Raw genomic sequence first — 25,894 nt, forward strand, 5'->3', positions numbered from 1 at the left:
AACAGTGAGTAATATATTAGAGTGGGTTTCATCCACTACAAGAGACAATGGGGGGGAACTTGAAGGACACAATGCCGTTTCATCTTAGCTTTTACCATTTAAAGATTTATCTGGGCTCCACATTTAGTGCAATTTTAAAGACCAAATAGAGTGGAAGTCATAACATCCCAGTGTCCATTCAAAGTGATGATAGGGGCACAATTTGAGGTCCAATATTGACCGGTCAATAGATTTACCAGATTTTATTTGAAAGGTAAGCGATTTTTGTAAAAGAACAAAAGAGCATAAAGCATGGTGCAATGAAATACATGTTATATATATCATACATAATATTATACAAACATTTCAGAAGGGCAGCAGAGATGAGGAGCCCTGGCAAGACAACAAGCAGCACTTATTTACCAAACACTGAGCCAACAAGCAGCACAACAAGCAGCACAACAAGCAACACAACAAGCAGCACAACAAGCAACACAACAAGCAGCAAGCAGCACAACAAGCAGCACAACAAGCAGCACAACAAGCAACACAACAAGCAGCACAACAAGCAACACAACAAGCAACACAACAAGCAGCACAACAAGCAGCACAACAAGCAGCACAACAAGCAGCACAACAAGCAGCACAACAAGCAGCACAACAAGCAGCACAACAAGCAACACAACAAGCAGCACAACAAGCAGCACAACAAGCAACACAACAAGCAGCACAACAAGCAGCACAACAAGCAACACAACAAGCAGCACAACAAGCAGCACAACAAGCAGCACAACAAGCAACACAACAAGCAGCACAACAAGCAGCACAACAAGCAGCACAACAAGCAGCACAACAAGCAGCACAACAAGCAACACAACAAGCAGCACAACAAGCAGCACAACAAGCAGCACAACAAGCAGCACAACAAGCAACACAACAAGCAACACAACAAGCAGCACAACAAGCAGCACAACAAGCAGCACAACAAGCAACACAACAAGCAACACAACAAGCAGCACAACAAGCAACACAACAAGCAGCACAACAAGCAACACAACAAGCAGCACAACAAGCAGCACAACAAGCAGCACAACAAGCAGCACAACAAGCAGCACAACAAGCAACACAACAAGCAGCACAACAAGCAGCACAACAAGCAGCACCTACCAACAGACATTGGGGTCTCAGCCGCCAAAACTACTGTCTGCCACAAAGTTCTCGAGGAGCTACTGTGTTACCTCATCAAGAGCCATAATCAAGTCTTAAGGCCCTCCCATAGTCGAGCAGACTGTACACAGAGCAACTCCGCGGAGGTCCGCACGGACTCAAAGGGAGTCAAAGCAGACCCACAGCAGAGTGCAAAGTGCGAAGCTCCTAGCGCGGACGTCCGCTGAGATCAAAAGCTCAAAGAGTCTGCGCGGACCTCCGCGGAGTCTGCTCTGTGTACAGTCTGCTCGACTATGGGAGGGCCTTTAAAGTTGCACTATGCAGTACGCAGTTCTGGAGGAGCTACTGTGTTACATCATCAAGTGTCATAATCAAGGATTAAAGGTGCACTACGCAGTTCTGGAGGAGGGAGGTTTGGTTGCAAATCCTGCAAAAGACATTTGCTGTAAGTCTTAGAATTATTTTATCTTATCTTATCAATGCAGAGCTTTGTATTGTCCGCAAATTAACTTTGTTCTTACAAACAGTATACTGTCGCCTTTAGCATTCAAAGCCATCACAAGCATAACAACTGCCACTGGTCACTAGCAAGTGCCGTATATATATATAGTATATATATATATATTATATATAGTCTAGAGTGCTACAGATGCAATGGATCAGAAGCTCCGTTCCAGGCAGTGGGTGGTCTTACTTGTTCTCCCTGATTGGCCTCTAAGTCACCATTAGCCGGAACGGTAACCGTGGCAGCGGTAATCGAGGCCTCAGCATCCTGCGTGGACACCATTGATTAACACTTTTGCACCGCCGGGAACACGTCCACAAAGCTGGGCTTCTTGGACTCACAAATGTTATCTGGTTTTCAATACTAATACACATTTATTACTGTATATTTGACTGTATATGACTGTATATTTTTGGTTGTATATTTTAGAATGTATATTACTGTATTTTTTTTCTTATTTGTGATTGTTGATTTTGACTACCTAACTGTTTATTGTGAGCGATCTGTAGTGCTGAATATTCCCTCGGGATCAATAAAGTATTAAACTATTCTATTCTATTCTAATGTTGCTGTTCTATGAACATCAGTCCTTGTGTATTCTCAGGATGCCCTATTCCTCAACATGATGGTGCTTATACGGTACAGAAAGGCTCATACACCGTAAATAAAACACATTGTATTAACCCTTTCAACACACATCAGAAACGCCAGCTCTATACACATTTTTAAAGGAAAATTAAAAACGTACCTATACAGTCTAGCTTACAAATAGTTATGGCTTGGAAAAACCTGATGGATCCATGAGGCTAGGATAAGCCTTGTGGACCCAACTTTTTTTAGATGAAGGAACGGGTACATACGCACACAATACACGACCAATGATGGATCCGTAAGGCTTGGAAAAGTCTTGTGGACCCAACTCTTTAGATGAGGGAACGGGTACATACGCACACAAGACGCGGCCACTGATGGGTCCATGGGACTTGGTAAAGCACTATGGACCCAAACTCTGGCCACTGACCACATGAGGGAACGGGTACATACGCACACAATACACGGCCACTGATGGGTCCATGGGACTTGGTAAAGCACTATGGACCCAACTATGACCACTGATAAAAACGTAACTACACTAGCGTTATAAGAGCTAAACATTGCTACCTACCATACAAGTGCATTGGTTTAGTGCACTTCCGGTTGCTACTGAGCGGACATGTTTGTGCGGACCTGTTCTCCCAAACTGGTAAGCAAATGACTGTTTTTACGTTATTTTCATTTTTACGTTACTATTATTATTATTATTATTTTTTAAACATTGATCTTAACTGATCACTGTGACTTTATTGCTTTTATCGTTATATATGCCTATAATTGTGTACAGCACTTTGAGCTACATGACATGTATGAAAGGTGCTTTATAAATACTTACTTACTTACTTACTTACTTTCACTGTCACACTACCAAATGGTTAACCCTTTCACTGAGACAATACAGAAGGTTAACCCGTTCACTGCCACCCGACAAAGGGTTAACCCTTTCACTACCACACTACAGAAGGTTAACCTTTCACTACGACCGTCTGTAGTGTGGTAGTGAAAGGGTTAACCATTCCGTATGGTCGCGGTGACAGGGTTAACCCTTTGGTAGCGTGGTAGTGAAAGGGTTAAATGAACACTGAAGACAGTGGTTGTGCACAGGAGAAGACCTACGCTCCTACTACACCCCCTATGTGGGTTGCTGGTCTCGTGTGACACCTAGAGGCGACCGTGTTGTAGAGCGACCAGGGGAAGGAGGCGCCCTGTGACCTTCCCTGCGCTCCAGGTGGTGCATCAGTCCGTCAGACTGCATGTATCAGCAGCACAGTACTGACCCCAGAGGCATCCAGGGGACCGGTGCTGCAGAGCCCGCCCTCCCTGCACTGAATGTAGGCGACCTGAAACTGAGCTAAATCTCTAGCCGCCAGCCCCGTTCAGCAGGATGAACACGCGTTCACCACAGTGGAAATGCATTAGCCCTTTCACTACCACACTACAGACAGTTTGTCGTGTGGCAGTGAAAGGGTTAGCCCAGCTCCAGTAGCTCACCGCATATCTCGGCGCTATTTCTGCGTCGGGGAAAACCGTGCTGCGTCACGGATCTGGTGGACTCCGAGTTCGATTCCCGGACCCGCCATCATTTGCCAGAATGTCTTCCCCTGCTCTATATCCCGTTTCACCCTGTATCTGTCGGTCATGCTTGACCAGAAAAGCGATAAACGCTAAAAAATAAAGTAAAAAAAATAAAAAATAAAAAGGGTTAGCCTTCTGTAGTGTGGTAGTGAAAGGGTTAACCGTCTGTAGTGTGGTAGTGAAAGGGTTAACCTTCTATAGATCGTGGCAGTGAAAGGGTTAACCTGTTGTCGTGTGGCAGTGAAAGGGTTAACCTTCTGTATTGTCGCAGTGAAAGGGTTAACCCTTTGGTAGAGCGGTAGTGAAAGGGTTAGCTGTCGAGGCTCACTGAGCACAACGCTGGCTTCAATCGGAGACCAAATGAGGTCGCAGATCTGTGGTTACACTATTCTCTTCATGAAAACGTTTTGCAATGTTATAAAAAAGGTGTCAAGCTGAGGCGTTACCTGCTCCACCTCCCCCTGGGTGATGGGCTGGGTCTGGAAGCGGGCGTTGGCCCTGCGCTGCCGGGTGTCCCCCCTGGCGGCCCCCTCGGCGGCGGGCTTGCCGGTGGGCTGGGAGAGGCGGTTGAACAGGGCCATCTTCTCGGACAGGCTGAGGGTGGACAGGTCCGGCTCGTCTGGGCCCAGCTCTAGACCTTCCCCTTCGAACGCGGGGCCTGGTGCTGGAGCTGGTGGCGGGGGCTCCGGGTCCTCCTTCTCCTGCTCCTGTTCCCTGGCCCCGGAGTCTGGCTGGGAGGGGGCCTGCAGGCTGAGGGGGAGAAGGAGACACGAGGGGGGGGGGGGGGTGAGTAGACCTAAAGGCTGCACTGTTACCCCACTGGCTCATTTCAGAGTGCCAGCCAGAGTGCCAGCTATATCATTTCATCATGTCAAGGAAACACACAACAAATGCAATTTGCCTAGTAGATGAGTATACATAATATCATATAATCATGTAATAAACTGTAGTAGATGAGTATACATAATATCATATAATCATGTAATAAACTGTAGTAGATGAGTATACATATAGCATATAATCATGTAATAAACTGTAGTAGATGAGTATACATATAGCATATAATCATGTAATAAACTGTAGTAAATGAGTATACATAATATCATATAATCATGTAATAAACTGTAGTAAATGAGTATACATATAGCATATAATCATGTAATAAACTGTAGTAGATGAGTATACATATAGCCAGGGGTGTAAAGTACTTGAGTAATTGTACTTCGTTACAATACTTAAGTACTGTTTTTGACGATTTGTACTTTACTTGAGTATTATTAGGTTTGTATACTTGTACTTTAACTAAATTATATTTCAGAGAAAAAAAACATCTTGCAGGTCCAACCATTTTAATTAGTATATTTGTTTCTCTGGCCGAACTAACGTTAACGTTATTAATCCTGCGGCCGCACTTTATTTAAAAACAGCCAATCAAATCCCCATCAATGGAAAATGAACCCGCCCATACCCATGCTGATTGGTCCTTGTTCCAGACTAGAAAGCGGGGATCTTTGATTAAACACCTGCTATCAGAAGAATAGACAGTCAGGAAAAAAGTTTTGACTTTTAGTTTTTAGTACTTAAGTACATTTAAAAGTAGAAACTTCTTTTACTCAAGTGTATTTTTAGCCAGATACTCTGACTTTTACTTGAGTACGATTTTGAGACGGTACACCCCTGCATATAGCATATAATCATGTAATAAACTGTAGTAGATGAGTATACATATATCATATAGCATGTAATAAACTGTAATAGATGAGTATACATATATCATATAGCATGTAATAAACTGTAATAGATGAGTATACACATATAGCCTGTAATAAACAGTAATAGATTAGTATACATATAGCATGTACTAAAGTGCTTGCATGTGTAGCATGCCAACTTAAACCAGGGTGGGGAAACAAATTGTAGGCACGTGGACCTGGTCATCCTGAGAGCTTTAACTGGCTCAACCTTTGACCTTTGACCTTTCCATTCAGTATGAGACCCATTTCAGCACTGAAGTTCGATGCTAGAAGTAGAAATGCTTGTAAACTGGGCTTGTGGTCAAAGTAGTCAATGAGCTGTTGTGTCAACAACAACACGCAGCCTTCCTCCTATAAGGCCCACAGAGTCACAACAACACGCAGCCTTCCTCCTATAAGGCCCACAGAGTCCTGAGACGCAGCCTTCCTCCTATAAGGCCCACAGAGTCCTGAGACGCAGCCTTCCTCCTATAAGGCCCACAGAGTCCTGAGACGCAGCCTTCCTCCTATAAGGCCCACAGAGTCCTGAGACGCAGCCTTCCTCCTATAAGGCCCACAGAGTCCTGAGACGCGAGGCACACGTGAGGTGGCAGGAATAGCAAGGTAACGTGAGCTGCTGAACACAGAAGCAAGACCAGCAGCAGGGGGCGACGTAGAGTCTGTCCAGGACAGGAATGGTGTTTCCACTAAAAAAAATATTTGAGTTTGTGCTACATCCGTCCCTGTTTTAGTTTTAGTGCAGGTTGTAGCATTACAACTGTTGTGGTGGTAAATTAATATAGAAGAAAATATATTGACCGATAAATCTAAAGGTAACTGAGACCGAATGCAGGCAGTGCTCGAGTCCAAGTCCAGTCACGAGTCCCACACACACACACACACACACACACACACACACACACACACACACACACACACACACACACACACACACACACACACACACACACACACACACACACACACACACACACACACACACACACACACACACACACACACACACACACACACACACTCTAGGCAGTGGCGGCCGCTGTGAACTACATTTGGGTTCATTCATACTACACTAGTACACGTATCATCATCAATCCAATAATGAACACATATATATCTTGTCATTTTAAACAAGTTACCATTCATTCATTCAGCCATTATGCATCACGCCAGGGTTCGAAATTAACGGGGGCTTGGGGCAAAATGCCCTCGAAAATTGACCAAATGCCCTCGAAAATCAGTTAAGGGGGGCAAGAAAAGCCCCCGACAGTTTACTAATTATATATATAATTATATATATGCTCTACAGTGCGAGCATTTCCCTCGTATTTGCCCCTAATGTGTGTGTGCGAACCGGAAAAATCATTTACTTGCAGTGTGCGAGACAGACGAGTGAAGATTACAAAACAGCTCCGCTGTTAATAGTTCAGATTGAAACTGGACTGAAATTCAGTTTTTGGGTGGAATGTTTGTTCCAAGGATTTGATTTGATTTGATTTTATTATGGATCCCCATTAGCTGGTGCGATAGCAACCAGCTAGTCTTCCTGGGGTCCACACACAAAAAAACACAAAAACAATCACTATTGCAAAAAACAAAATTATTAAAAGTCAGTACACACAATGCATAATGAACCTACTGTAACAATTAATATAGCTAAAATTACATTAGTGTAAAACAAAAACAAAAAATTACTTTACAGTGTTGAAAACAATTTAAAACCAATTTAAGATTCTTTTTAAAAGTGAATCTACTGTAAATGCAGCAGAGGTTCCGAGGCAGGCCATTCCAAAGAGTTAATGCTCTAAAAATAAAAGATCTCCCCAGAGCGCTGGTTCTAGGACCTGGCAATTCAAGCTGCCCACTACTGGAACCTCTAGTGTAATGCTCGTGCACAGTATTACTAAAAACAATCTGATTATGTATAAAAACAGGAGTCTTACTGCTCATGACCAACTTGAACAGCACAAGTATATTAAAAGACAATCTATTTTCAACGTTAAGCCAAGAGAGGCGGGCATGCATACGGCTCACATTAGACCTTAGTGAGCAGCCCAGTACCAACCGTGCTGCCCTGTTCTGGACCACCTGGAGCTTCCTGAGGTCACCACTGGCAGCAGATGACCACATCGCAGAGCAATAGTCAAGATGACATAAAACTAAACTTTGCACTATCTGACATAAAAGGGGACGGGCAACAAAAGAAGCACATTTCCTGGAAATACCAATTGCTCTTCCCATTTTTAAAACAATATAATTAATATGCTGAGACCAAGACAGAGTGCAATCCAGCATCACTCCAAGGAGTTTAGTACTTTCAAGGAGGGAGGGAGGCGGGGCCCGCTGCGTGTTACAGGCACTTGAGAGGATGCGAACACAGACAGAGCGCTCTGCTTTCATCAAGCATTACACTGCTATCTTAACGTTAGCAAGCTAAGCATCTGCATAGCCATAGCGCGACCTGTGTAACGTTAAGTAACTTGTGTTCGGCGGGGAAAGACCGTTCCATTTGTAACACAACTCCAAAGAATAACATCCAAATCCGATCCCGATGCGCATTTCCTTCATTCCACAGCGCTGAGCGCGCAACGTATTTCATTGATCGATCTGGCCAGAGCCTATACTCACAAACGTTGCGTGTGTGGGGTTTTTCATGTATCAATTTGAAACAAGCCTCTTGACTGTTGGAATTAGGGATGTTAAAAATAAAATAGCTAATATATTATTCAATATTAGACATTCATTGATCCAGAGGCAACCGGTTATTCGTCTGCTATTTGTAGATATATCAAGACAACAACACAACTTGCCCTCAGGGACAATAATATTTAATCTATTTAGATAGAGTATGTATGTATTATTTACAGATAATTGAAGGTACCTCAAAACATGAAACCAAGCCATGATGTCACACATCGTGTGTGTGTGTGCGTGTGTGTGTGTGTGTGTGTGTTACTTGAACAATTGTCACTGTGCTCCTAAATTTCTGTGTGCTCCTAAATTTGTATTTAGATTTTATTTATTAACATTTTATTTAGGAGCACATGTGCTCCTTGGGAAAAAGGTTAGCGTAGAGCCCTATATATGGAGACATTAACATTACGTTATCAAACATAGGGACGAAGACTGTAAAAAAAAGTGTCAACAATGTTTTATAATCTTTATGTTAATTTTCATTATAAAAATGTTGTGCCCCCGAAATAAAAAAAAAGCCCTTGAATTTTATTTTTTCTAACCCTGCATCACGCGCTGCGAAATTAACACGCTGTGTTGAGAGAGAGAGAGAGAGAGAGAGAGAGAGAGAGAGAGAGAGAGAGAGAGAGAGAGAGAGAGAGAGAGAGAGAGAGAGAGAGAGAGAGAGAGAGAGAGAGAGAGAGAGAGAGAGAGAGAGAGAGAGAGAGAATTAACTCACTTTGTTTAATTGAAACGTGGTCCAGCCAGAGGGCTTGATAAAGTGTATGTCCACTGACTGTCCCACAGTCCCAGACTGTTGTCGATGTATATCCACTGCCCACTGTCCAGACTGCATCACAACACAACAGCATCGAACATCCTGCAAACTACCTGGCGTTCTATCTCCATGCTCTAAGACAAACTCTAACCTTAACCAACTTTGAAAGAGTGCCTAAGCTTAACCGTCGAAAGAACTTGCCGTCAGCCCGTCACTGACCTGTCCAGACTGCATCCGACCAACAGCTGCAAAGTGCAAACTACCTGGCGTTCTATCGCCCTGCTCTAAGCCAAACCGAGAAATGAGGCTACGGAAAAGTACTGGCGTCACCGCGTCGGCCAATCAGAGAGCGTCTCCGAGAAATGCGGCTACGGAAAATACTGGCGCTGCTTGCTTAGATGATAATAGATCGCTTTAAAACGCGTCCGGCTTCCATCATAATACATCATATTTCAACGCACAGCGCGTTACGCACTGATTGGCTGCGACGGATACAGCGATGAAACCAGTGCACGCCCACTGTAAGCGCTATTGCGTCTAGCCCAAGAGAAATGCGGCTACGGCTAGCCCGAGAGAAATGCGGCTACGGAACGTATTCTCTATCAGACAGTCACTTCCTGTTAACTGAAAACAATTATTTATATTTGATATATTAACGTTATATTGTGCATTGGAAACACAAACATACTTAAAATGAGTAAATATTATTCATTTTAAATATGTTTATTTTATTTATAGGGCTCTAAAAAAAAAAAAAAAAAAAGTCTTCTTCTTCTCTCTTTTAACCAGGGACGGCGGCGCTCTAGCGCCCCTATTGACCAGCCGCCACTGACTCTAGGCCGGTGGTACTGTACCTGAAGCTCATGGAGGTGTCGGCTGCAGCGCGGCTGGAGACAGGAGCGACCACAGGGGGGACAGGGGCTGCGGTACGGTTGGAGACAGGAGCGGCCGCAGGGGGGACAGGGGCTGCAGTGCGGCTGGAGACAGGAGCGGCCGACGGGGGGACAGGGGCTGCGGTACGGCTGGAGACAGGAGCGACCGCAGGGGGGGCAGGGGCTGCAGGGCGGCTGGAGACAGGTGCAGCCGTGGGGGGGACAGGGGCTGCGGTACGGCTGGAGACAGGAGCGGCCGTGGGGGGCACAGGGGCTGCGGTACGACTGGAGACAGGAGCGGCTGTGGGGGGGAAACTCACAGGGTGGGCAGACAGGGGGAGCTCACTTTACAACAACAGAGAGGGAAGGAAGTGAGGAGTGGAGAGAGAGGAAACACAGAAGGAAAGGAGGAGTGGAGGGAGAGGAGACACAGAAGGAAAGGAGGAGTGGAGGGAGAGGAGACCCCGAAGGAAGTGAGGAGTGGAGAGAGAGGAGACACAGAAGGAAGTGAGGAGTGGAGGGAGAGGAGACACAGAAGGAAAGGAGGAGTGGAGGGAGAGGAGACACAGAAGGAAAGGAGGAGTGGAGAGAGAGGAGACACAGAAGGAAAAGAGGAGTGGAGGGAAAGGAGACACAGAAGGAAAGGAGGAGTGGAGGGAGAGGAGACACAGAAGGAAAGGAGGAGTGGAGGGAAAGGAGACACAGAAGAAAGTGAGTGAATACCTTGGTGTGAGATTATAATCATAAACAGTATATTCAGTCGCTGATTACGATCCATCCGTCGATACGTGTGACTGAACCATGTGACTGAGTTGCCTGCTGCCTGTGTTGAGGTGCGGCGCTAAAGAAAACACGGGGCTTTATGGAGAAACCAAGGGTCTATGGAGAAACCATGGCTCTATGGAGAAACTGGGGCTCTATGGAGAAACCATGGCTCTATGGAGAAACCAGGGCTCCATGGAGAAACCATGGCTCTATGGAGAAACCAGGGCTCTATGGAGAAACCATAGCTCTATGGAGAAACCGGGGCTCTATGGAGAAACCATGGCTCTATGGAGAAACCAGGGCTCCATGGAGAAACCATGGCTCTATGGAGAAACCAGGGCTCTATGGAGAAACCATAGCTCTATGGAGAAACCAGGGCTCTATGGAGAAACCATAGCTCTATGGAGAAACCGGGGCTCTATGGAGAAACCATGGCTCTATGGAGAAACTGGGGCTCTATGGAGAAACCATGGCTCTTACCCATGGCTGCATGGGTAAGGCTAAGAGAATTATCAAAGACTCCAGCCACCCAAACAACTGCCTCTTTGAACTGCTGCGGTCAGGCAAGCTATACCGGAGTCTCATGGCAAGCACAGAAAGACTCAGAAGAAGCTTATATCCCCAGTCCATCAGGATGCTCAACGAACAATAACACTATGTAACAACCATCAAATGCACTCACAGCACACACATCCACACGCACGCACTCACTTTAAACAAACAACTCACTGCAGCACCCACTTTACACACTTTAGAACACCTAAACACACTTTATATTTATTGGTAAATAATTTGCACTACAACCCATACCTCATTACACCTTACTGTAAATTGTACCTAAATTGTACCTCATCCCATTTCTGCTTTGCACTATATAGTATATTGTATATTAGTATATTGTATAGTATATTGTATGGTAACTCAGTTACTTCTACTCTGCATTGAACATTGTACATATGTACATACTGAACACTTGTGCCTACGTACGTGACTTCTATTTTATACTTGCTATACTTATTTTATTTTATACTTATCTATTTTTGTCTAGCACAGTCTGGAGCGTAAAAGTATTCTGTACTTCTGTATGACAACTAATAAAGAAACATGAACTTGAAACTTGAAACTCTATGGAGAAACCGGGGCTCTATGGAGAAACCATGGCTCTATGGAGAAACCATGGCTCTATGGAGAAACCAGGGCTCTATGGAGAAACCATGGCTCTATGGAGAAACCAGGGCTTTATAGAGAAACCATGGCTCTATGGATAAACCAGGGCTCTATGGATAAACCAGGGCTCTATGGATAAACCAGGGCTCTATGGAGAACCAGGGCTTTATGGAGAAACCAGGGCTCTATTGAGAAACTGGGGCTCTATGGAGAAACTGGGGCTCTATGGAGAAACCATGGCTCTATGGAGAAACCATGGCTCTATGGAGAAACCAGGGCTCTATGGAGAAACCATGGCTCTATGGAGAAACATACGGTTATCCTATAACCATAGTTATATGAGTATAGCAAGCGATCTGCACTCTAGTGGAACACATCCCTTATCAATCTAATACTGAATAATTTTCTTCGCATGTACACACCCATCCGCCTGGCCACACCCACATCCGCTCCTCTACATAAGCGGGGTCGTGGCCATACTAACAGCTCCTTCCCAAGTCTTTCACCACCGAAGGCGAAGACCACGGGGTCCTCAGTGAGTCAGTGCAGAGCGCTCGCTATACTCATATAACTATGGTTATAGGATAACCGTATGTTATATTATCGTATAGCTTACGCTCTGGACTCTAGTGGAACACAGGAGCTGAGCAGAGCGGAAGCTCGACAAATTTACCCGCTGAGGCCCCCCACAACCATCAGAACCGGGGAGGACCCGAGCCCCCGGACCCCCCTAGAGGGGGACGGGAGGGAATTGGATCCGACTGTGCGAAGAGGGTTAGCATCTCAACGCACAGGGTGAGCAGATCGTGGGACTTACCTTCACACAGAAGGACCCGCGACCACTCAGGCGCGCATCCCACATGCCACTAGGGAACGAACAAAAAATAAATAAAAAATGACAGCGCCTAACATCACAGGGTCAAAGGTCAAGAACCCAACCCCGTGGCAAGGCCATAGCAGCGGAGCGCGGAGGAGGACCCAGCCCCAGGAACAGCCTGAGGGCCAGGACCCCCCAGAAAATGGGCCTGGTGAGGCCAACGATGCCGTAGCATCGAGACCCCACCAGACGGTCACTAGTGACACCCCCCCCCCACATCGCCAGCGTATCGGACAGGGCCCAATCCAAGAGTAGGCCCTTCCACCCTACAGCACGTCGCCCTGAAGCACTCTACAGAGGCTACACCCCCACAACACTGTGGGGCCAGTCGGCGCACCATGTCGCAGCCTCCACAAAACCCGACCCCCTAGAGAGGTCGAGATAGAGAAGGCTGACACAATTGGCAGACGTCATGAAAAGTGCGGGGGCACACTCGCAGGCAGACGGGGTCAAGCCCAGCCTAAACCCGAGAGTCGACTCTGCTACCAACACACCGGGGAATCAACCACCCCCCTATGTTTAGTTTAACAGGAGGCGGTTGTTCCCTTAAACCCCCCCAAGAAAAAAACTCCGAAACACAACTGCGCGTATACACCGGCTATACAGGCAGTACAAGTGTTCCAGTTTTCAAGAAGGGGTTAACCGAGGCCAACAGGTTGACGAGAACGAGTCCGGACCTGGGCCCGGCGGACCGGGACGTACACAGGTTGCCAGAGGGGTACAATAGAACCACCTCGACAGCCCCCTCCCAGCCCCGCCGAGCAGGGGAAGGGAGGGGCGAAAAAGAATGGAGAAGGACCAGGCCCCTTAGCACAGCGCAAGGTACAACACAATATGGACCAAGCAACTGCGAAGGATAACTCGTAGTGACGTACCCACGACACACACCTACATAACATCAATCCCTGCGACGCCCGGGCCAACCCGGCATTTTCCCCCTGAAGAAGCACAAAGTCCTTCAGGGCACCAGAACAACAGATCCGCGGCCCGGCGGACAACGGGTTAACTGACCTGGTCCAGCGCGACCAGAACCAGTCCCGTGTCCTAGTCACCCTGCCATCCCCAGTCCTAAGAGGGGGGCAGGTACGCTCGTCGATCTAAAACATCACAGAGGGCGCCACCAAGACGGTCAGAACATGAACGCACCATGCCCGGTGGCCCACCCCATGGGCGTGAGACCCCTCCGCCAATGCTTTGATCTACTCCGTCATCTCCCCCCAGAGATGAGCGAGAGTTCGTCGAGACTAACCTAGTACACTGGCGCTCGGAAGAGATAAAATCTCCATCCCAGTCGCTCTACAAAAAACGCCGTTTTTATAATGAGCAACCAAGGCGCGCCAGCCCATGCATGGTTCCAGACTGAAAGCACCCAGGGCCAGCGCCATGTACACGTCGAGACCCAAAACACATCAATGGTAATTCTAACAAGAAACCAGTTCTGTGCCACACTAGCTCACGCTCAGCGTCTCATGCATAATCTCGCTTCAGCGTATGCACACTGAATACATTTCAAATGTACCTTTAAATGCCAGCATTCATCTGGCCACACCCCCATCCGCCTACCTACATAAGCCGGGATGGGCCACACACTCATCTCCTTCGCAAATTTCATCACAAGCAACGTGTTGCTATATGCCCACTTGACGTGGAGAAAGTATTGCTCTAAGGAAAGGAAGAATAAGGAGAATACGTTGACATCATATCTTTATTTTCTCTCTCACTATATAAAACGAGAAAATACAGCGATATTGTCTTCGTACTGGAGTGTCTGGAAGATGGTGATCATTCCACAAACTCCACCGGTTTCGTATTGGGGGTTCACGCCGCTACATACCTCCCAGCTACAGTCTTCTTTGATGCGGCTGGACGACTGTAGTGGCGCGCCGCTGTTGTGAGAAGCGGTGCGTTCCAGGTTGGGTGAGTAGTGTTTTTGCTGGCAGGCTCCACTTGTGCTTAGTGCTATGGGGACTAATTGACAATGTTATGAAAACCGGGCCCAGGCTAGGGTCCTTTGTTCAGTCTCCTAGACGACAGGAGACCTTGGTCTGAAGCCATTTTAGTTAACTAGTGGGCCGCGACCATTAACACTGGTGATCCCTGTGTTTTCTGGACGAGTGGTTTTCCCTCTGTCCCGTGTTAAGCCCCTTCTTTCATATCCAAATGAGAGTATTCCTTCACGAGGGGATATGTGCATGGATGTGCGATAGCGGCAGATCCATGTTCAAGTCAGCTACACAGGCCAGTTTGGTATTGTGCTGATTCCGTCGGGTGTTGGTAAAATCACCGTTGTAAAGCAGTGTGGACATCTTGTTTCTCTTTTCTCTAAAAAAGTGAGGAGAGGTTCAGAACGGCGGCCTGTCTGGGTGAGTGTTATGTCATTGTTTACATGTTCAGGTGATAGCTGCTTAGCTTACGGTTAGCCAGTCAGCTGTTAGTGCTGCGTTAGCCTGCTGGGATCGCTGCATGGCCTGCTCAGGTTGGGCCTACTGTTAGCCAGTCAGCTGTTAGCTGCGGTGCTAGCATGTCGTGATCACTAGGTAACGTTAGCTTGCTGCTATAGGCCATGGCCTGGCGCGGGGTAGCTTTAGCTTCTCGCGCGCCGCCGTGAGCTCGCTTCTGGTCGCGTTGAACGTGCTTTGATTTTAACATGTTTTGCACTCTTGACTACGACGTCATCCTTGACAGGGGATGTTTCGTCGACCCTGCCCTGAGCCAGGACGGCGAGGTTGCGTCAACAAAGAGGACTGTAGTGCGGGTTGGAGCGGCGACGCTGCCCAGTTCGAACAACACAGGAGCGGCTGTGTTCCTACAGTGTCTGTGACTGCACTTCGCTGATCTACGTTCCGGGTAGGACCAGGTTTGACCAGACCTTATAACACGTCTTCTGGTTTTACTTTTCTAAATGTTTTGTGAATGACGATGTTTTCCCAAAACGTGTGTTGCTGCAATGCATTTAGGATACGGCGCGAGTTATGTGTGAACTGTCTTTGTCACTGGCAGTTAGCTTCTCCGTGCAAATCGGGTTGTTACAGATGTGAAAATGATCTGTTTGTTGTGTGAGAAACATCATGTGTGTTTATATGTACCGTGTACTCACAACTAAGGTAACTAACCTATGAAGCTATGCTTAGTGACAAGTGAGTAAAAGAATGTTCTTTTCTCAGCCTGTGATGACAATGAACAGTGTGTTCACATATTAACAGGTTTTCCTGTTTTAACTGGCCGTATTGAGGGTAAAAATAAGAGGATTGTGTTTCCCCCCGGTTCCCTGGGGACTTTTTCATCCTCCTATCAGACATGTTGTGCACTATTTGTGTCTTTTGTGTGGTAGGGATGCGATGTAACCCTTAGCTTGATTGCTGAGGTTGTGCTAAAACTGCTGGAGAAACTTTATTTTCCTAAAGGAAAAGATGGTTTGGTCGCTGTCGTGTGTGCTTAGCAAGGCCTGTGGCCGATACTAATCGAGAATTGTGTATTCTCTCATTGTGAAAAACGGCGTTCCTCTGTTGAGTGTTTTTGCCATTTTTTGTAGGTGATGATGGGTTGTGTGTGTCATGTGACCTACAACTGGGTTGGACTGGCCACAGAAGCACATGTGTATGTTGGACCGGGGCTCTTAGAGCCCTCTCTATTCTGTGTTTTTTCCTTAGTAAAAATCAGATAGCAGGTTAGCTCATGCGCTGTGTGGAGCTGTCAGACGCTTCATAGAGCTGACTATGACTGTGTCATATTCTCTTTTGTCATTACATCGTATCATGGGTGTGGGGTCGTAAAGGGGTGAACTGGTAACTTTTCCTCTTCCCCTTGTTTCTGTCGGTCAGGGGTACACCCCCTGTCCTTCAAGGTTCCCGTCACGTGGCGGTTCGGCACGTTACAGGGGAGGGAGTTTCCTGGTCCCACGGCCTGGTATATTGGGCGTGTGCACCGCAGGAATTCCCCCACCATAGAGTACGTCACCGTGCGCGTCTCTGTTGGTAGGACTTCCGTGTGCTGTTCAGGTCCATGTGATGGATCTGTTTCAGGGGGGTAGTCAGGGCTCCTCCTCACCAAGCGCCTATTCGGGCCTTCTGTGAGTTCGGACTCCTTCTTCCATGTGAGGGAGCCTCCATCAGAGTACAGAGCCTTCCTCCTCAGATTGTCAAAGTGAGTGGACCCTCTAGAAGGGTCCTATTCTATTGTATATGTATTCGATTCAATTCGATTATTGAGTGTGTATGGGTTCAGTGCCTCTTCCCCGGAGAGCCCTAAAACCAATTTTTTACATGGCTCAAGGTGCAATATATTCTTTTCAATCTGTACAGCTCGCGTGGGAAGTCTCTCTGGGGATCCCCGTCTCCTTCCTATGGGAGGGTGGTGGGATGTAAAAATGTGAACGTTTTTTACCCCCGGCTGTGTAGACTGGGATACATACTGTTGATGCTTCCTTCTTTTCTATTCAAGAAGTATTGGAGTTAGGGAGTGTCACACCCCTCTTGTCGTTCCCCTGGGCGCCTTGGGGATTCAATGACAGGTCTAAATAGCCTGTTCATTGATGGGGGTGTGTCCCGACGCACATATAGTGCTAGCTCGCTGTAAACAGGCGACTGACTGGCACGCCTTGGTTGCTTGTGGTTGAAACAGCGTTTTTATAAAGCAACTGAGATGGGGGTTTTTCCTCTTCCGACGACCAATCCCACGACCTGGGTTGGTTTTTCGACGGATTCTCGTTCATGTCTGGGGGATGATGACGGAATGGATCTGAACATATGTAGAGGGGTCTCACGCCCTTGGGGTGGGCCACCGGGCGCGGTTCGCCCGAACGTCTGGGTGGCGCCTTCTTTTCATGTTAAGATCGACACGCATATCTGCCCTTCTCCTGGAGTAGGCAGGTCGGCGTGGTTAGGGCACGGGACTGGTTCTGGTCACGCTGGACCGGATCAGTTGAACCCGTTGTCCGCCGGGGATGCAGATCTGCTGTTCTGGTACCCTGAAGGACTTGGGCTTTTTTCAGGGGGAAAAATGCCAGGTCGGTCCGGGTGTCACAGGGTTAAGCGCTATGGAGACCCTGGTTGGGTACGTTTTACTCAGCACTGTCGTAATGGCTTACAGCCATGCCATTCTGTACACGCTCGATCTCGTCGGATCTCGGCCGCTACACAGGCAGTGGTGCAGTCGTGGTCACACGCGGTTACACGCCGTTTTACTAGATGATCAGTACGCGCGCACAAAGATGCGCTCTATCCGTATTACGACTGCACCACTGTACACGGGTTGGTCCTGGTTAGTACTTGGTTGGGAGACCGCCTGGGAATACCAAGTACGGTGTGCTTAGGGGCTGGTTCTCCATTCTTTTTCGCTCCTCTCTCACGCATGGCGAAGAGGGGCCTGTGGGGGTGGTTTTTGACCTCCTCTGGTGACCCTGTGCTTCCCGTACCGCCAGGCCCGGTCCGAAGTAATGTTTCGTCGACCCGTAGGCCTGGGTTAACCCTTTTTTGAAAACTGAAACACTTGTACTGCGGTATAGCCGGTGTATACCCGCAGGTGTGTTTTGGAGTTTTTTCTTGAGGGGTTATAGGAACAACCACCGCATTGGGTAACACCGAGGTGGTTGATTCCCTGGTGTGTTGGAGCAGTGTCAACTCCCGGGTTCACCGTTTGAGGGTGCCCCTGCACGTTCATGACGTCTGCCAATCGTGTCAGCCTTCTCTGCCTCGACCCCTCTGGGTGGGGGTTTTTAAATGGAGGCTTGGTCAACACCGCCAGCTTACGCTCCTTCCGCCGGGGCGGCTGTGTTCAGCTGTCCCCTCTGGCGCCTGTCTCGTCCGCAGTCTCCAGGCTAGGGTTAATAGCCTGTTGCCTGGTTTTTCCCCGGTGCGCTGCCTGCTTCCGTTGGTTAACCTTTTTTGTGTGCTTACGGCCATGCTGACTGCCTGTTGCAGGGTCAGTGTGCCAGGCGGTGTACTATTGGGGGGACGGGGCCCGCTCGGCTGAGGGGCCTTTGTCCGAATACGCTGGCGATGTGGGGGGCGGGGCACTACGTGCCCACCTGGTGGGGTCTTGATGCTGGCATCATGGACTTCTCCGGGCCCCCATTCCAGGGAGTCCAGTCCTTTTGGTGGGTCTGGGTCTTCCTTCGCGCTCCGCTGCTACGGCCTTGCCACGGGGTTGGGTTTGCCCTTGACCCCGTGATTCTGGGGGCAGTAACGAGGTTGTTCCTCCGTTCGTTCCCGGGTGGCATGCGGGTTGTGCGTGTGTGTAGTCGTGGGGTCAAGCCACGGTCTGCTCACCCTGTGCGTTGAGTTGCTTGAGTGCCTCTTCGCACGGTCGGGTCCGTCGCCCTCCCGTGAAGCCACCAATAGGGGGGGTGCCCTCCATTAGGGTGGGTCGGAGGGGGAAAAAAACTGTCAACACTGCTCTGTATAAAAGAGAGGAGACAGGGAACCACCAGAGAGACCTCCCACGTGAGTAATAATTGAAAAGATATATGTAAACATTGAGCCACGTGACCAAAAGCTCAACACATATGCAATAGAGATCAGAGCAGAAAACAACAGTTTCCAACGCACCGCATAACTCAATCTTGACAATGACAGCGGTCCACAACATGGAGCCTGAAAAAAACTCACGGAAGTCTCACAACCAATAGAAACGCGCCCAGTGACGTATTCTATGGCCGGGGAAATTCTGTGACCCACCTGCCCAAATATGGCGTGGGACCAGGGAACTCCCTACCCCCCCCCCCTCTCTCCCCACCCTGTGACGCGCTGACCCAACAGTGTGACAGGAAGACCGAAGAACAGGAGGTCCAACCCCCTGGCCAATCAGTAAAAAGGGGGGGGGGGGTTTATCAGTTCACCCCCTTATGACCCCATACCCCGGATACGATGAAAACAAACAAGCAGTGCATGATACCAGTTATCTAGCATGCTACATGAAAAAGCGTATATCAACTAGGATAAGCTCAATCATTGCACGCCAGCCACAGACGATAAACTCGTTTGTGAAAAAACAGGGTTTTATACAAGGCTTTAGGCTCATGTGCGAACACGTCACCCGTGTTTTCATACTTCACCAAGTAAAGAGAAAACAACAGATGTTTAAAGAGAGGGTCAAAGACCTCGGTACAAGCTACATATGTGATTACTTCTGCAGGCTAACACTCTAACCTGGTTGTGGACTCGATGCCATGTTTCCCAAACGTAACAGAAAACACACAACCCCACAGCTAGGTGAGGGTTATACATCGTATCCCCAATATATAGTGAATAAACACATTTTGTAACAAAAACTAGTCCCTCACCAGGAGGGACTTTTTTATTTAATAACAAAATCATATGTTGGGGGGGGGAACAGGGGTAAACAGGGGAGTCACTAGTCACTGTTTGCCCCCACGGGGAGCCGGCCCGGAGGAACGGTTCTGGGGAGCCTGGTCACGATGATCCCTACCGTTACCTCCGGGTGTGGGGCGGCTGGCTGCAGCGGAGGAGGCACTCCCTCCACTCCTGGCCTTCTTCGCCGAAGGTCCAGCAGCGGCGGCGGTGGTGGCGGAGGCAACGGTCGCGGTCCTCTGCCGGCGTTGCTTCTTCCGGACATCACCGGTGGCATCAGGTCGGGGGAAATGGCGTTGGAGCACGGAGCGCTCCTCCTCCATCTCCCTGTAGGCAGCCGTCATCTGTTGCATGGACGACCCGAATAGCCCAGCATCGGAGAGGGGGGCCGTGAGCAGCGGAATCCTCCTCTGTTCCGGCACCCGTGCCTGCTCCAGCCAAAGGTGCCGCTGGGAGAGAGTGGCCAGGGCGCGCTCCTTCCCGGCGGCTATCGCCTGCAGCTGGGTTAGGGGCTCTACCCGCCTGGGCGTGAAGGTATCGTTGATGGTCATCCAATACTGACCCGCCCGCCATCAGCCCCGACATGTAGCGCGCTAGCTGCGTGATGTTGGAGGTCGCAGCTAGGCTCTGAGTCGCGCCGATGTACACCTGGTCACTCCAATTAGCCAACTGCCTAGCCGATTTCCCTAGGGGGGAATCAGCTTTCGCAACGGCTCCCACACCATTTCGGGACAAAGTATGAATGCCATCGGGCTATCAAGCCGAGGCACTCCGTCCTTTAGCCCCTGGACCAAACCCACCACCCACGTGACTGGCACGTAGGCGAGGGTAAGGCCAACAATGCGGGAGATTACCTGTCCCTGTGTCATGTAGGCCTCCATTGCTGGGAAGAATGGGCAGACAATGCCCGTCTCTCTCACAGGACGACATTGCCAGAGATGACCTATCATGTCATCAGGAACAGGTGCTGGCAGTGGCTGCGGCAACGCCACGCCATTAGCGGCTGCGGCAGCCGCCATGAGCTCGGGGAACAAGGCAAGCAACTCCCTTTGCGTACCTCCCTCCACGTCACTCGCATCCCTCGCGTACGGGAGGCTGCCACACTGCCACAGGCGCCACCATCCGACGCGGCAGATAGCTGGGCATCTTGTCTCGGGGTCGGAGGTTCTAACCCAACCCTGGAGTACAAGGGACCCCAAGGAGACGCAACACTCCCTGCCACTCCCCGAGGGGGAGAGTGATACGTCTCTACTGGGGCTTTGAACAAGAGAGCTCTCGCCCCCTCCATATAATCCTCAGTCTCCATCGGAAATGGGGACGAGGCAAGAGAACTCTCGTCCGGCTCCAGCACAACATCAAAGCCAGGCTGTTCGCCCCTGCTGCTCGCTGCCTTACGACGAGAGCGAGCTGAGGCGAAGAGTCTGCGTCGCAAATCCCCTGCCACTAGAGGAGCTGTCGGCCTATCGGCCGACTGTCCACTGGCAGGGGAACCATGGCCGGAACCAGGCCATCTCACGGGAGATGGAGGCTCAACGGCCCCTCGGCGAGGCAAACTCACCACCGGGCGCCGCCCAGGCGTATCTGGCTGCCACGACCGCGGAGCCAGAGACGCCCCACGACGCACGGAGGACGTGGCGATGGTGAAGCGCTGGTGAAGGGTGACGTTGCGAGCGTCCAAACCCTCCGAAGGTGCAAACATTATTTCTTAGCTTTTCTCTGAAAATTGCGAGAGAGAGAAAAATAAGATACAATGTCCACGTAGCTCCTTTCCAACAACTGTTTCGGCGCTAAACTCAAAGTGGTGTATACAGTCACTTCTACGGTGGTGAAAATAGGGAAGGAGCTGTTAGTATGGCCACGACCCCGCTTATGTAGAGGAGCGGATGTGGGTGTGGCCAGGCGGATGGGTGTGTACATGTGAAGAAAATTATTCAGTATTAGATTGATAAGGGATGTGGTTCCACTAGAGTGCAGAGCGTAAGCTATACGATAATATAACCATGGCTCTATGGAGAAACCGGGGCTCTATGGAGAAACCGGGGCTCTATGGAGAAACCATGGCTCTATGGAGAAACCATGGCTCTATGGAGAAACCAGGGCTCTATGGAGAAACCATGGCTCTATGGAGAAACCATGGCTCTATGGAGAAACCAGGGCTCTATGGAGAAACCATGACACTCCCCTGACTAAAAGTTGTTTCAAATGAAAACGGCTGGATATCATTTGGCCAAATCAGCATGGCTGTGAGTGTGAGTCTTTCACCTTTTACATATCTAGCTTTGGCGTGGATTGATTGTTTAGATTGTTAGCATGGCTAACAAATGCAAACATGAGACCTACGTGGTGACGCTGACCACTTCCTTGTTGGTGACGGGCTGCGTGTGTGAGCGGTCCTGCACGCGCCTCAGACGCCTCTCCACGGCTGCGTTGCGGGACGGAGGTTTGGGAACACTTCCCTCTGACGTCCTCTCAAGCTCCTGAGAGGAAATGCCAAATATAGAGAAGGTCTTCAGACAATTGCTGCCAGCATTTATTTTATTTATTCGTTTTTTTTTTATTGAACAGAAACAAACATACAAGCAAGACTAGGCAGGCCTAGTTAAAGGAACACGCCAACATTATGGGAAATGTGCTTACCATCTTATCCCGAGTGAGACAAGAAGATAGATACCAACTTCCTCTCTGTGCGTTCAGTAGAAAGCTGTCTGACTGTATGCTATAGCCTAGCTTAGCACAAAATAATGGAAGCAGATACGGACCAGTTAGCCCAGCTGTTGGACAAAAACATCTCTCCCAGAGTTTTAAGCTAAGCTAGCATTTCCCATAATGGTGTCATTTCCCATAATGGTGTCGTGTTCCGTTAAGCTGGACCCGACCACGACACTCACACCAATGGGGAGTGAGTCAGTCAGTCAGTTAATCAGTCAGTCAATCAGTTAGGGATATTCACTATTGTAGGCCAGCCCTCTGGGTATGGCAAAGAACAGATATGTAGATATATACTTTGTGAGGCCATACATGTTTGTGTGAGCTCTTACACCCAAATGAGGTTTATCTTATTGCATCTTCACTAGAAGGTCTGAGCCAGAATTAAAACCTCATTTGGGTGTAAGAGCTCACACAAACATGCTATGGCCTCACAGAGTCAGAGCCCCATTCATTGTCGATGTTAAGCCGCAGATTTTACATCCCAGTGACATCACTGATTGGAGGGTTCTCTCTCTGATTTCTAGCTTTGGGAAAAAGTTGTCCGTGTTCACAAAATACAGGAAGAACATATGGGAATTCTTATCGCATTGCCCCACTGTCGGCCTGGGGAGGGTGTAGAACTACCACATGCCTCCTCCGATCCATGTGGAGTCGCCAGCCGCTTCTTTTCACCCGACAGCGAGGATGTTAAAGTTAGAGGTTATATGTAGGATTGCAAGTAACTGTCTAACTGTACACAACTGTTTCCACTGACTGTACATAACTGTTTCCACTAGAGGGCGCTATAGGCGGAACCGCTAATGCTACCGCCAGGTGGAGGGTATTTAAGGAGATGTCTCCTCCCCCTCTATCTCTTCCCCATCTACCTCTCACGGAGAGGAGACCTCATGTGCTGCTGTACTATGAACCAATGTAAATAATAAACCACGCCGATTAAGGGCTCAAGGTAGAAACCATGCCTCATGACTATATTATTGTCGCCCCATAGCCAATTCTGTCAACAGAGGAGTTTCACTGGGGGAACGGAACGCGTTATTTCCCCCCAGATTCCCTCCCTGCTAAACAGGCGCCCCGACCGACCAGTAGGAGTCGCAGTTTACAACGACCAGGACACATACCCCACCGGCTTAACACCCGTAACCAGGGCTTGACGTTGACACCTGCCCACCTGCCCAGGGCTAGTGAAAATGCTGTGGCTAGTGACTTTGGAAAACCACTAGCCACAGTGGCTAGTGAGCCAAAAAGTTAACGTCAAGCCCTGCATAGGTGTGTCAATGATAATGTTCACGGCGTTTGGAGCAATAATATAATTGCTAGGTTCAACACAGCCAAGGCATAGGTGTGTCAATGATAATGTTCACAGCGTTTGGAGCAACAATGTAATTGCTAGGTTCAACACAACTCTTCCACATCTACACCCTCCATCTTGTCCTAGTCAGCCGTTGCCCCAACTGGAGCTCCTTTTGCGGCTGAGTCACTGGTCGCAGGCAGTAGTAAACAATGGAGTCAACAGTCAGAAGCACAGTTGTACAGTTGGCGTGTAGCAGTATGATTACAATGATACTGTCCCCAGCAGGGGTTAGTGAAGAAGAAATGACCTATATTTATGACTTTTTGGGTGGGGGCGCAAGTGCAGGGATTTTTGGCTAGTGAAAATGCTGAGTGGCTAGTGACTTTGGAAAACCACTAGCCACTAGCCGCGCCAGTTCTGCATGCATCTTAAGAGAACAGCCAACAGCCCCTTTGAAGCTCTGTAGCTCAAAACGGGCTATTGTGTTATCATCTTTGTTAATAAGACATAGATTTAAATGTATCCGCCTGATTTGTACAAGTGATGGCTTATTTTGAAGGTAAGAACTTGTACTTTCATAATGTAATTTTTTTTTAAGACTGCTTAATAAGACCCTATTCTTCGTGTCTGCATGGTCACAGATGTGGTCAACTAGCATTCAAATGACCAATAAACAAGTAGATGTACAGAAAGTACAGAAAGTAGGCACTGTACCCTGAAGAGGGATCTCTTAGCAGCCACGCTCATCTTGGCTCTCTCATCAAGCGTCTCCTCATCTGCAAGACAAGGGTCAAATTATGTTATGCCAATCAATAGAACTCAGAACACTGTAAAATAGTGTAAAATAGTCATAGATAATTTAAGATTAGGATTCAAGTTGCAAGAAATGTAGAAAAACCATAAAAAATACAATAATATGGTAAAATACATGTATGAATAGCCTACAGCACAGCTAAGGAGTTTTAATCTAAAACCTTGTTGGGCAATACCTATTCTTACAAATAGTTTGAAAACAACATGCATAAACAACATTATAATGATTACCTAAGCCAGCGGTTCCCAAACTTTTTTGGCCGTGCACCCCCTTTCACCTCCCGACCTAGCTGACGCACCCAATGGGTTTCTGTTAGAAAAAATTGTTGCTGGTCTCCAAGCACACCTGTGTCAGACACGCCCGAGACATTATTGTTTATTATTATTATTAAAACGTAAGTTTTTTATTAAAACGTTTCTTGAATTTCATGATTTACACAGTGAAAATCCCCATTTGAAATAATGTATATTAGTTATATTTATTAGGCATAAAAAAAAATATTGTTTGGTTCCTGTTGGTTGTCAGTTAAGGCCATGAGTAGGTGGGGAATTTATTTTATTTTATTTTTTATTTTATCTCTTCCCACAGCGACTATGGATAGGGAATTTCTTTATTTAATTCAAATGTTCACGACAACATGGATGCATGTACTCTGCCAGCATGTTTAATATCCATAATACTAAAGGTTTGACTAAGATTTTTATGAAATTTTGTTGTAAAAAAAAATGAAAAAATTATTATTTACCACTAGCCTTTTCATGTCACGCACCACCTAGAGGGCGCTCGCGCACCACAGTTTGGGAACCACTGACCTAAGCGATCGTGCTTTGCTCACAAAAAGTTGCATTTTAATTAGTTGTATTCTTTTTTTCTAACATTTACACATTTTACATTTAGTCATTTAGCTGACGCTTTTATCCAAAGCGACTTACAAGTTCTGTACGACAAGCCATCAGGAAGGGCACAACTCTATCAGCTGAGTAACAATGTTCATAAAGTGTTGAGTACTACAGTGTAGGTTAGTTTATTAACAATAAACAATAAACAATAAACATTAGATATTTTACCCC

At 47.9% G+C, this 25,894-nt stretch overlaps 1 protein-coding gene across 1 annotated transcript in view; it reads right to left on the reverse strand.

Annotated features, from left to right (window-relative positions):
- LOC311239495 (supervillin-like) overlaps positions 1-25,894 on the reverse strand; it is a gene marked incomplete at its 5' end in the record, with an annotated part of 302,875 nt that overhangs the window by 206,930 nt on the left and 70,051 nt on the right. Inside the window, 5 exons of the mRNA XM_084327801.1 lie at positions 4,267-4,570; positions 6,018-6,118; positions 9,877-10,195; positions 22,351-22,487; positions 24,725-24,786. Of these exons, the coding sequence (XP_084183927.1) occupies positions 4,267-4,570; positions 6,018-6,118; positions 9,877-10,195; positions 22,351-22,487; positions 24,725-24,786 (923 nt within the window). The remainder of the gene's footprint in view (positions 1-4,266; positions 4,571-6,017; positions 6,119-9,876; positions 10,196-22,350; positions 22,488-24,724; positions 24,787-25,894) is intronic.

This window comes from Notolepis coatsorum (genome assembly GCF_963971535.1).
Source record: "Notolepis coatsorum genome assembly, chromosome: 13".
NCBI lineage: Eukaryota > Metazoa > Chordata > Actinopteri > Aulopiformes > Paralepididae > Notolepis > Notolepis coatsorum.